At 48.0% G+C, this 11,609-nt stretch overlaps 1 protein-coding gene across 1 annotated transcript; it reads left to right on the top strand.

Annotated features, from left to right (window-relative positions):
* The first annotated feature begins 488 nt into the window (after window positions 1-488).
* Window positions 489-3,288, top strand: LOC147413086 (medium-chain specific acyl-CoA dehydrogenase, mitochondrial-like). The gene is made up of 4 exons (XM_086480628.1): window positions 489-1,504; window positions 1,579-1,674; window positions 2,342-2,590; window positions 3,220-3,288. The coding sequence occupies exons 1-4, from the start codon at window positions 1,367-1,369 to the stop codon at window positions 3,286-3,288; spliced, it is 552 nt and encodes a 183-aa protein (XP_086336754.1). The 5' UTR covers window positions 489-1,366.
* The last annotated feature ends 8,321 nt before the right edge of the window (window positions 3,289-11,609 follow it).

Here is an 11,609-nt window from a genome sequence, read left to right as displayed (position 1 = left end):
CCATTCCCCCTCCCCCTGTGCCGCTCGGGAGGAGGAGGGAGAGAAATCGGGAATAAAGTTGAGCCTGGCAAGAAGGGAGGGGTGGGGGGGGAAGGTGGTTTTAAGATCTGGTTGTATTTCTCATTATTCTACTCTGATTTGACTGGTAATAATTAAACTAATTTTCACCAAGTCGAGTCGGTTTTGCCCGTGACAGTAACTGGTGAATTATCTTTCCCTGTCCTCATCTCAACCCACGAGCCTTTTGTTATATTTTCCCTCCCCTGCCCAGCTGGGGAGGGGAGTGACACGAGCGGCTTTGGTGGGCTCCTGTTATCCAGCCAGGGTCAACCCAGCACAGTTGTGTGCGTGTGATCCCAGTTAGCGTGCTCGGAGTAAAATTCATGCTGCTCACCAAAAAAACCAAACTATTTCTCAGTAAAATGGGATTAACATACTTCTCTGTATCACAGGCCTGTTGTGATGATATGAGGACTACTGAGAGGTGAGGTCTGCAGAAACCACACAAGTAAGAGATCAGCAACACACGAACAGAAAGTGGGCTGCTCAGGAACTAAAACTCCCACACCATAGAAACACGACCTACGGAGCAGAACCCTATATAAAGCGGTGCACAGAACACAGGCTTGAGCTGATATTCAAAAGTCCCAAAGCCACCCCATCCCGTGTGCTTGAGACTTGATTTAAAATAGGAAGAATATGCAAAAATCTTCATGAAATATTCAAATAACATAAACGCCTGGAGTCACATCAGTACAAAGCCTGTGCAAGATTACAAGCAGCATTTTTCTAATCTGATGTGTGTGCCAAATAATAACTTAAGAAGGGTAGCCCCCTGCTGAAGTCTTTCTGCTGCTTTAAGTACAAAATCGATTCTCACAGCTGTCAGTAACAAACCAAGCAATCAAGAAACAAACACCCCAAGGCAGTAACGGTGCTACAAATATTTGGCACACCTTACTTAGACCTGTTACGCCAAATAAAGCACTATCCAAAATCCAGCTTTCAGAGAAGGGCTTTACATTTCGGCAAGTCGGTTAAAATTTTCATAGCAAAGAAGGCTGGTCGCAGAGAAATCAAAGGAGCTATGTCTCTTGAAGGCGTTATTTTAACAAAGCCTGAAATAGCTCTGCTTTAATCCACTGAAAGAATAATATTCAAAAAAGGGTATTTCACAGCGCTGCAGACGATTGGCAAGACCGATGCTGTTGCTTTTAGCCTACAGCCAGAACGAGGAGCGTCCAGGAGGGCATTCCACACCACTCTCCAGCCCGTACGCGTGACGACGGCCTCTCCGATGCAGAAAGCTCTTATTTGTGCCAAAAAATGAATTTTAAAAGCCTCTGTAAACTTCCCGTTTTGGGAAATGAATATGGGTCAGCGCTGCTCCGATACAAGAGGTATTGTCTTTGAAGATGTAAGAGTTCTGAAAGAAAGTGTCTTAATTGTGGAGGGAGCTGGCTTTAAAATTGCAGTGGGAGCTTTTGATAAGGCCAGACCACCCGTAAGTGTCGGAAATGTTACTTTAAGGATATAATAGGAATTTCTGATTTTCATTCTGTGCTCTGTTGAATTCAGGCGGCAGCTGGTGCTGTTGGGTTGGCAAAACGAGCACTTGATGAAGCTACTAAATATGCTTTGGAGAGAAAAACCTTTGGGAAACCAATTGTTGAAGTAAGTTAAATACATAAAAATAAATACATCCAAAAGCTGTCTTTTCCTACCAGATGTACCACTAGTGGATTTTCGAGGTTGTTCCTTGATATTTAGGACGTGTGATTTATTCCATCTCTGCCGTTGCTTGGGTTTTCAAGTATACAGGTCAGCACTGCCCAAGCAAATCTAGCTGTGCAGCAAATCCTGGGATTCTTCTAAAACTTGTTGATGATAATAGCAAAACCACAAAGAAAACTCCACCCAAACCCTGAAACTTATGTACCATCAGGACATACTTAAGTTCTTCGACTAATGAACAGGGATTTTGAGGGAAGGGAACAACCTCTGTGAGGTACATGAAACCAGACTTTTAATATTATTATTATTGATATTAATAGAAAACAATCGCACTGCTTACCAGGTTTTAAGAAATAAGAATAAAGACAGATCTCACGAAAACTAAAGCACAACTTCGTGATTCAATATTGAAGCCCTATGACTAAGTGGATTTTAGAATTAAAACATGGAAGTCTAATTCAACACAGAGTTGAGAGCCCGATCCAAATTCTGTAGCACTCCTCAGGCACAATTTCCTGAGTGTGTTGAATCTGCAAATCAAGAACTTCTTGGACGCCACAGAATTTTAAGCAGGCAATGTTGACTTAGTTTATGTCATCGTTCGTAGCACCAGGCAGCGTCTTTCACGCTTGCTGAAACGGCAGCGAAGGTGGAACTGGGTGGGATGGCTTCCCAGAGAGCTGCGTGGGAAGTCGATGCTGGGCGCAGCAATACCTGCTGCGCTTCCCTTGCAAAGGCATTCGCGGGTCATGTTGCAAACCAAGTGGCCGCAGGTGCAGCGCAGATTTTTGGAGGAAATGGCTTTAACACCGAGTATCCTGTAGAAAAACTAATGAGAGATCCTAAAATCTACCAGGTAAGGAAAAAACAAAGTGATCTTTATAGAAATGCGTGTGTTTTATCTAAAATAGACTAATGGCTACTTACTTGAAGTCATGATGTACGCATATGAAAGAAGTTTGAAGGATGAGAGCGATAATCCTGCCATTTAAAGAAAGGGCACTCAAATCAGGCAAATTCTTGCCTACAAAACTCCTTGCATTAAGATCGACAACTTAACCTACACGAGAGAAATAAATTTAGCGGTGTGAGGTTTTTTTTCCTGATGTGGTAACTCTTTCAAATTCTTGGACTCTCCATTTTGAAGCTTTTGAACTCTTAGAAAAAAGCACCATAGAATACAGTGATGAAAATGCTCGATTTGGTATTCTGTAAGTAGCGATGGTTATAAGCGCTGTCCTCGCCTTGCTATGCTCTAAACCTTCTGTCTGAAACTTTGGTACCATCACCTGGGCAGATTACTACAGGTGGGACCTCACCAGCACGGAGCACCACGGATTAGTTACCTCATGTATGTTGCATTAACAGAAGCGCAGCGCAACCTGCCAGGATTAGCTGCTTGGGTTTTTCTTCAAAGAGGAAAAACCAGGCTCATTCGCGTGTTTAGCCCACAGCCACTCATAATCCCCCGAGATTTTTCTGCAGTATTATTACCAGGAAAGTGTTCCACGTTGTAACCCTTCTCTTTGCGTATACGATGCTACGGTTCTTTAACCAGCAAGAGTAATTTCATTATGTTCAGCAAAACCAGTCATCTTTATCTTTCCGCCTCTTTCTGACATTAATAATGACTACATAAAACATATCGAAATAGATGACATCAAGAAATGCATGCGGACCATGATCCGTAATCGTTGTAACAGCTTCTTAAGAATCCAGGCAGTTCAAATTTCTCTTACAGATGACTCTAAAATCAAAACTATTCTCTGTAGCTGAGGATTTTTCTCTGTCTACAGACAGAAAACTACTGGTTTGGAATGGAAAGGCTCTTACTCCTAATTGCAGTCTTGCGAGTGAGGAAAGCAATGAGTAATTGAACTTTGTTATGGTTGGGCTGGCTTTCCTGTCAGGTTCCACGCTTTTCTAGAGAAAGACGGTGGGAGGGTTGCAAGGTTGTTTGACAAATAAACAGTTATTTAGACTTTCCGTTACACTGATCCATTACCAATGCATGGCTAGGTAGACTTTCTTTTTTTTTTTTTTTCCCCCAATTGTTCAAATTTATCAGATTTAGTATTAGTTCTTTGGTGTTTTTTCTGCTCCCCTTCATCCCCAAACGAATACAGGAAGGGCTTTTGTCTTTGCAGTTATTTCATCCATGCCTCTTGATTACGCTTTCCTATATTACTGCCCAATTCCCAAAAACTGCTTTTGGGCATTTGTTTCAAGTACAGAAACTTTGTTGTCCTCCTGTGCTTTTCTTCCCTATCGTTCTCCTGGGTGGCTGACGGTGATGAAGAACTTAACAGAAGAAAACTGAAAGCTCTGTGGTGTTTGAATTCTGAGATTACTCCAGTGGCCCTAATGTTTTTAAGTTCTGACAGTATTGTTACTAGGAAATAGTGTTGAGAAGATGTAAAAAGTAATGTTTGTGTTCTGCAGTGTTGCAAGTGTGATGAGTCCATTTTTACGTGTTACATGTGTGTGTAAAACGTGCAGTTTGTGGAAGGCTCTAGCATTTGGAGAAGGTTCAGGGAAAAAGACACTTTAAATGCGTCTTGGGATGTTGTCAAATACCGAGTTTTTAGGCTAAAAATACCTTGTGTTGATCTGTGTGTATATTTTATAAGCAAGTAAATCAGCGTTGATCTATTAAATACGCTCTTACTTAAATAATGACAGAGTAACTGTGATTGAAGTTGATTGTATAACAATTCATCGCTTCTGGTTCTAGTTACCTTAAATGCTGCACAGCTAAAAGCTCTGGCACCGCCTCTGTGGGCAATGAGCTCAGTGCCACAGGGGCCAGTTGCTTCTGCTCCGGTGATTCCGCTGGTTTAGGCAGGCTGTTTTGTGAGAGGCTTCTGTGAGAGCTGTGTAGCAGAATTGAAGAGCCTTCCTGGCAGGTTGTCTGTGGGTGGTTTTAGTATAATCTGCCGTGTGTTCTAAAGGTTTTAACAGCCCCCTCGATATCTGATGGGATAGCTGAAAGAGAATAGTTGGGCTCAAGTGACAAATGAATCCTGGAATGTTACCGGCCCTGTGTTTTCCTCTCGCTGAGGATAAATATCACTGCCCCCTCCGAAGGGTTTGTTCAGCCTTGCCAAAACCTGGTGCTCAGGTTCTTCCCAGCTGATGCAGAACTCCCAGGAATGAATCACTTCCCAGCCAAAAGTGTCCTTTTCGCAGTAGGGACCGACACCGACAAAAATATATGTAAGAAGGCAGCCTTTATTAAGTTACAAAAGGCCAAGGTGGCCGAGATGGCACAGCAGAAAAAACATACCCTTTTGTAACCTTTCTTATCTGTCCACCAGTTCACGCACTAATGCTGCTAAAATGATTCGCTCAATAGCTCTGTCCATTCACCTCTATTCACGTACTGGTTGGCTGGAGCTCCTACTGTACTTCCTACTTCATCTACTATTCTCTTGACAAATTTCTGCTCTGTGGTATTCATTTGTTCAGTCTCTCCTTGCTCAGTCTCTTATCACCTCCTCAAACCTGTTTACAACATTCTTCATCCACTTCTTTCATCTTCTCACGGGTATGCTGGGACGCTGTCGAGGCCAATTTCATCTTCCTCAGTCAGGCTATCCCCGACACGTCCTGGATATTTCTGTGACAGTGTTTGTTTTTTCTCACTGTGATTTCCTTCCAGCAGGCATATGCCTGGGGCCTGAGGGACAAATATTGGTGTGATAAAAGTCCTTTGAAATGCCGGTCGGACCTCCCCAGTTTCAGTTTTCAGAAAACCCAACAAACCAAATCCTAGGCATTTCTGTTTGCTTTTGCATTTTAATAACTGCAGTGCATCAGTGTTCCTCAAAACTGTAGCAACTTTCCAAATGCTGCGGATCTTCTACAGTTTCAGGCTTCTAAATCATCCGTATGTTGTTCTGTCATGTATCTGGGTGCCCTGGATAACTTTAGGATCTCATTTTCACAGACTTCAGCTGTATGCCAAATCCCTTCTTGTTTCTGGGTACATTAAAGAAATCCATGAGCTTGTTGCCCCTTTCCAGCTACTGCAAACACTTATTTCCGTTGTACTGTACTTGTTTTTCTCTACCAGCTGGATCACAGGAAAGCAAAAGAGACACGGCAAGAAGGTGCTTTGGCTTCCCCTAGACCTTTTTCTGTGGTTGTAGAACTACTTAAAAGGTGCAGTACCCAGCTACAGATGACTCTGCTGATTGGTGTTCTGTGAAGAAAGGAGCAACTGAAAGAGCTCCCTTTGTCCTGGCACTCCTGTTTCACAGCCAGGTGAATGGAGCCGGAATAAAATTCCCAAGGCTGACATGGGTGCTGTGTTCCTTTACCGCAGGAGAAGGGACGTCCCTGGGGCAGCACCAGGGAAAAGTAGAGAAACTTCCTTTTATTGTTTTTACTCTAGGATGGTTCATTTGCCTTTTTAGGCCTGAAAATTTTCCTCTGTGTTTAAGAGGATAAGAGCAAAGTGCCTTTGGCCACCATCTCTTTAAATGCCAGTAGTGCGGAGCTCTTCTTGTCATGGCAAACGTTTTCATGGAAGACTCCTAGACCTATTTCTATTGTTATTGCTGTATATTAGAGACATATTCTGCAAGTTTAGCTGCACACAGTTGAAAATGTTTGTCCTGTGCTTCTGAAGAACATCTTGCAAAAGCAGAATGAACTCATCTGTCCAGCTTCTCAGCATGTGAGACCTTGGTTCCAAGTGAACTGCCCTGGATAATGCTCACCCGATGTTTTGCAAAATTCTGTTCTAATTCCTTGGCCTGAGGTCTGTCAGGAAGACTTGCCGATCTGGAATTTGGAGACTGCTGAAAGACAGAGTTGAAGTGGCTCCTGTCTGCCCAGTTATGCTTTTTCTTCATAGTGAATCTGTGTACGCAGCTTACACGTCTGTGTAGAAAATGAGATTCCGAATGTTTCTGTTTATCCAAGGAATAAGCTGATGGATCTACATTTTTTTTCACCTGGTTACCATTTGTATCTAGAACAGAGCGAAAGTCTGGACTAGGTTTGTTTTAAGGAAGCTGTACTTTAGGGAGCAGTGAGCACTGCAGGGATGCATTTTATGTAATCATCCTTTGGAATAATACAGCTGGACCAAATTCACTCTTTAAAATAGCCAGTAAAGCTGGTGTTGATGCATGGAGAAGCAAAATGTGCTTTTGCAGATGGAGTTCCTACTAACTAGGTCAGCCACTGCAATCAGCTGTCAAGGCAAGATCACGATGTTGGAGTAGCTGTGGCTGCATCAGGGTTTTTTTTTTGTAGAAAAATCATCTCTAACCCTCTGCCAGGGAAGAAACTGGCACCGGAGATTGGACCTTAAAAAAATGGGCTCTCTGTGAGCAGTTCTGGGTCAGAAAGAAACAGGTGGAGTCTCGTGTTTCTGTTCTCTCTAGGTGACGTATCTGATAGCGACCAACGGGACACCAGAGCTGCAGAACCGCGAGCAACTGTCCGCTGAGTTTCGGGCCTTTTGGAGCTGCTGCCTGGAGGTGGACCTGGGCAGGCGAGGGTCTGCCAAGGACCTTCTGCAGGTAAAACGCAAAGCAGCTGCAGGTGAAAGAGCTGCGCTGTGTCATGGTTTTGTCATCAGCTGAACTCGAAGGCGTCAGATGGAGCCCCCTCATACAGCCTGGTCTGTACTTGCAGGCCGGTGACGGGCTTTGGTACCGAATGGAAGAGGCCTCAACAGCCCTTCCTGATACCAAACCGGTGCTCAGTCCACGCGCTTACGTACTGTTTTGTATCAGGTGATAACAACTACCGGTCGCTGGGCAGGGCGGGACCTGCACCTCTGAGCACACTGACGTATCTGGTGCCCACGTGGAGGGGACAGCAGAAGTGACCCTGGACTGCTCTTCCGGACCCGCCTGGGTATAGCCCGCGGGCATCTGGAGAACCAGCGTGCCTGTGAGGTCAGACATACTGCATTTGGCTCCCAAGGAAAGGCACAAAAGATTTCAGCCATTAACTTTGAAGTGCACTGCAGTTAGACAGGTCGCTGTCCTCGGAGGCTCACCATCCGCTCCAGCCTTTCAGGCTCTTTCACCAGTGGGTTCCTGAAGCCACACTTGAGAAGACAGGCCTTGTTTTCCTTCATTTCTTAACCCAGAAAGCAAACAGGGTATATAACTCTCCCTCTCATCTCAAAGACAGAGAAAGGTGTTTTGAAATATATTCATGCAAGAGTTCTATCCTAGAGGCACGACAGGTGAGGTACTAGAGACACGACACCTGCCAAAACAGGTCCATCCACCCTTCTCCGCTTCGGCTTCTTCCCCACGCACGGAGAACGAGGAAACACAAGAGTGTGCAGACTCGGTAACTCAATGGCACCGGGGGTACGCTGGGGGGGCCTGAGGGGGCATGTGGCCTGACAGGTCTCTGAGGTGACAGAGCCTCGCTCTGCTGTGCTGTGCCACGCCAGCTGTGGGCAACACTCCGGCAGCGGTGGCAGCAGCAGCAGCAGCCGGTAGCAGCATGGTGCAAGTGTGTGGGGCCCGGGTCCTTACCCGCCTCCTCCTCCTGGTGGTCCTGCAAGCCCGCAGGCTGCTCCAAGACGAGCACAGGGAGCAGGTAGGCAGGCAGAGGGCCAGCACCCAGCCCCGAGGAGTGCGGTGTGGCATCCAATGCGCCTCAGTGGGGCGGCGTGGGGCCAAGGCTAAGACTGGGTCTGGGAGAGCAGCTGGGCCGGGCCGGGCAAGCCAGGCAGGCACCGCGGTGCCGGCAGAGGGGCAGACACCCTGCGGGGAGCTGTAGAGGGGCCGTGGCTGCTTTGGGGGGATTTTCTGGTGGGAGCGGCCGTGCAGGGTAAGAAACCCAGCACTAAAGTCCCTGTGGGGACACTCGGCCTCATGCCACACTGCCCTGCCCCAGGGCAGCCTGCCCCCACTGTGTGCCAGGGCAGGTGAGCGCATGGCACCGTGGGAGCCAGACAACAGCCCACGGCAACATTTCTCCCTGGGCTCGCTGCAGCCGTGCCCAGGGCCGTGGCTCTGCCACTCCCTGGCTGGATCCCGGCTGTCAGCCTCGGGGCCACCCCAGAGGGGCACGCTCAGGAGAGGTCTGCTCGGGAAAACAGGAGCATTTCTGCTCTAGTCCTGCAGTCCTGCTCCCCTCGGATGAACCGCAGGTCCCCAGCCTGCAGGAACACACAGGGGTAGCGCTGCTGCCGCCTGTCACAGTCTGTTGTCGCTTTTTCCTCCAGTTCCCAGGGGTGGGCTTCCTCTGTGTGTGTGTGTGTAAACTTCTCTGAGCTCTGCTTGATTGCAGGTGATGGCCTTGGCCTGGCTTATCGAACTTCTCAGCTGGAGCCCAATTATGAGCCTTGGGAGTTCCAGGGAGCTGACAGCTCTACGCTACTGCAGGCAGCTGGTAACTATCTGCAAGAGGCACCTGAGCAGAAGGCGAGAGGAGCGCTCTGGAGCAGTGCTGTGTCTGAGCTGCGTTCACTGGCATTCAGACCTGAAGCAGCACATTGAAAAGTTTCACAGGAGCTGCTCTGTGTTGTGGTCATTCACGGACACGGTTGCAGGTGAGGTCTGTCCAGCTTCCCGGCTGGGTTCCAGGGCTGAGCTGCAGAGAGGTCGCGCGGGTGCGTCATGGTCTTGTCCTTAAACCTTCGGGAGCTGCCAGCTCAAAGCCCAAAGTCAGCCAGGAGCCTCTGCGGGGGTGAGAACGCAGCCCCACGCGCCTGTGCCGTGTCATGACATGGCCCCTTTCTATGTTCTGCTGTTCAGTTATGGCCACGTGGGTCAGAACACGTGACGGTAACTTCTCATGGGTGTTTGGTTGCAGATGCGGCCACCGGGAGGGCTTTTCGAACTCCTCGGCTGGATCCCAGGCTGATTCCTAGCTGGCATCCCAGGGGTGAGTAGTCCAGCTTTGCTGACTTTACAGAGTAAGAATGCATTTTCAGTATTTTATTCGTGCGACATTTACCTTCATACTTTCTGTTAATGTTGTCAGAGGGAAGTAGAAAGCTAGAATAGGGAGCTATTCCCCAAAACCCACCGAAGTTCCAAAGAAAATCCCAAGAGCCTTGGAGAAAGCAGCACCCAGTCAGTGTATTTCCCTCTGGTAACCATCTGACTTTGGAAGCTGAGGTTCAGATCCATGCGTGGACGTGCTGTAGCCTGCACAGCAGGAAGGGATCAGTCAGAGCCTCGCTGCAGCGATGCTCAATTTCATGCCTTGTGTGGGCTGGTGAGCCACAGAGATGGCCCAGCACAGCGTCTGCTACCAGTTGTGGTTCCAGCTGAGTCCCAGGGGCAGCTGCTGCGCCAGTTGCACTGGTCAGAGGTGCTTTGTGCAGATGCTGGTATCCAGATGTCAGGAACCAGATGGTTTGGCCACCACGATGATGTCATTGATGTATTGCAGGTGTTCTGGAGCTTCACCTGTTCCAGTGTAGTCTGAATCTGTCCATGGGAAATGGTGGGACTGTGTTTCCACCCCTGGGGCAGTCGATGCCAGGGGTACTGGACACCCCTCCGAGTGAAAGCAGACGGTGCCCTGCACTCTGCTGCCAAAGGGATTGAGAAAAACGCACGAGTGATACCAGTTGTGGCGTACCCCTTGGCTGCCTTTGACTACAGTTGGGATTGAAGTTCTAGCGTGGCTGGCACGGCAGCACTCAGTGGTGGCGTGACTTCATTCAGGCCACGATAGTCTACTGTTAGTCTCCACTCTCCATTAGATTTTCGCACTGGCCACGTGGGGCTGTTAAAGGGTGAGCGAGTTGTGCCGATCACCCCTTGACTCTCCAGTTGACGAATCAGCTCATGGGTGGGAATCGGAGAGTCTTGGTCGGTGCGATATTGCCGCCGATGTACCGAAGTGGTAGCGATTGGCACCCGTTATTCTTCAACCTTCAGCAACCACACCACAGAAGGGTCCTCCAAGAGACCCGGCAAGGTGGACAACTATTCAGCTTCCTCCGTCTCCAAGGCAGCTATACCAAAGGCCCATGGGTACTCTCTTGGGTCCTTGAAATACCCCCTCCTGAGGTAGTCTGTGCCAAAGATGCACAGAGCCTCTGGGCCAGTCACAATGGGGTGTTTATGCCACTCATTCCCACTTAGACTCACGTCAGCTTCCAGTACAGTTAGCTGTTGGGATGCCCCTGTCACTCCAGAAAGACAAATGGGTTCTGCCCCTCTGTAACTCAATGGCATTAGGGTATAGTGTGAAAATTACTTAGAAGGTCCAGAGACCTTCTCTTCCCCTTGAGGGCACTGAGCAGTGCCGAGAAGGGCTCGGTAGGCATGGGCCAGGCCCCAGAATATTGCAGTGATTTGTGTCTCTCTGGAATTGCCAGGGTGACAGCATACCTTTTCCAAGTATTTTACTAGTTTTTCAGGATTCTGTATTTGTTCAGGTGTGAAATTCCAAAACACTAGGGGTAACCACTGTCCCAGGCACTTGCCCGTACTCTCCCACACACCCTGCCACTCATAATTATCCAGCCTCAGGGCAGATCTCTGGGTGGTGTTCTTAGCAAAAGTTTGTTTAACCGTGAACAATACCCTGGGACACATTCAGGAGATACAGCAAGAAGAACATGGTGGCTTGGGCATCCCAGAGATATTTGGAATTCTCAAAAGCTGCTCTAATGAGCCTGAATGTGGAAGGAGAGGTGGAAGAGTGGGAGAAAGTGTCCTCCTTTGTCCCTCCTGTGGACTGGGTGCGATGAGTAACAAATGCCGTGAGAAGGTGCCTGGGGGATGGGCATGACAGCAATGCCACATACAAATACCAGCTTAACCTCGTGACCAGTGATGCAATCAGATCATAAGTTGACATTAGACAGTGCAGCAAGATGCTAGTCCTGATCCCCCTCCCAGAGGTCCCAACTATCAGCGCAGGGAGCACAC

Source organism: Leptosomus discolor, unplaced genomic scaffold (assembly GCF_034619465.1).
Source record: "Leptosomus discolor isolate bLepDis1 unplaced genomic scaffold, bLepDis1.hap2 HAP2_SCAFFOLD_40, whole genome shotgun sequence".
Taxonomy (NCBI): Eukaryota; Metazoa; Chordata; class Aves; order Leptosomiformes; family Leptosomidae; genus Leptosomus; species Leptosomus discolor.
This window is presented reverse-complemented; position numbering and strand designations above follow the sequence as displayed.

Coding starts and splice junctions, on each gene's coding strand:
- LOC147413086 (XM_086480628.1), top strand. CDS start 1,367: ATGAATATGGGTCAGCGCTGCTCCGATACAAGAGGTATTGTCTTTGAA. Junction 1,505..1,578: donor TTGATAAGGCCAGACCACCC/GTAAGTGTCGGA, acceptor TGTTGAATTCAG/GCGGCAGCTGGTGCTGTTGG. Junction 2,591..3,219: donor GAGATCCTAAAATCTACCAG/GTAAGGAAAAAA, acceptor ATTTTTCTGCAG/TATTATTACCAGGAAAGTGT.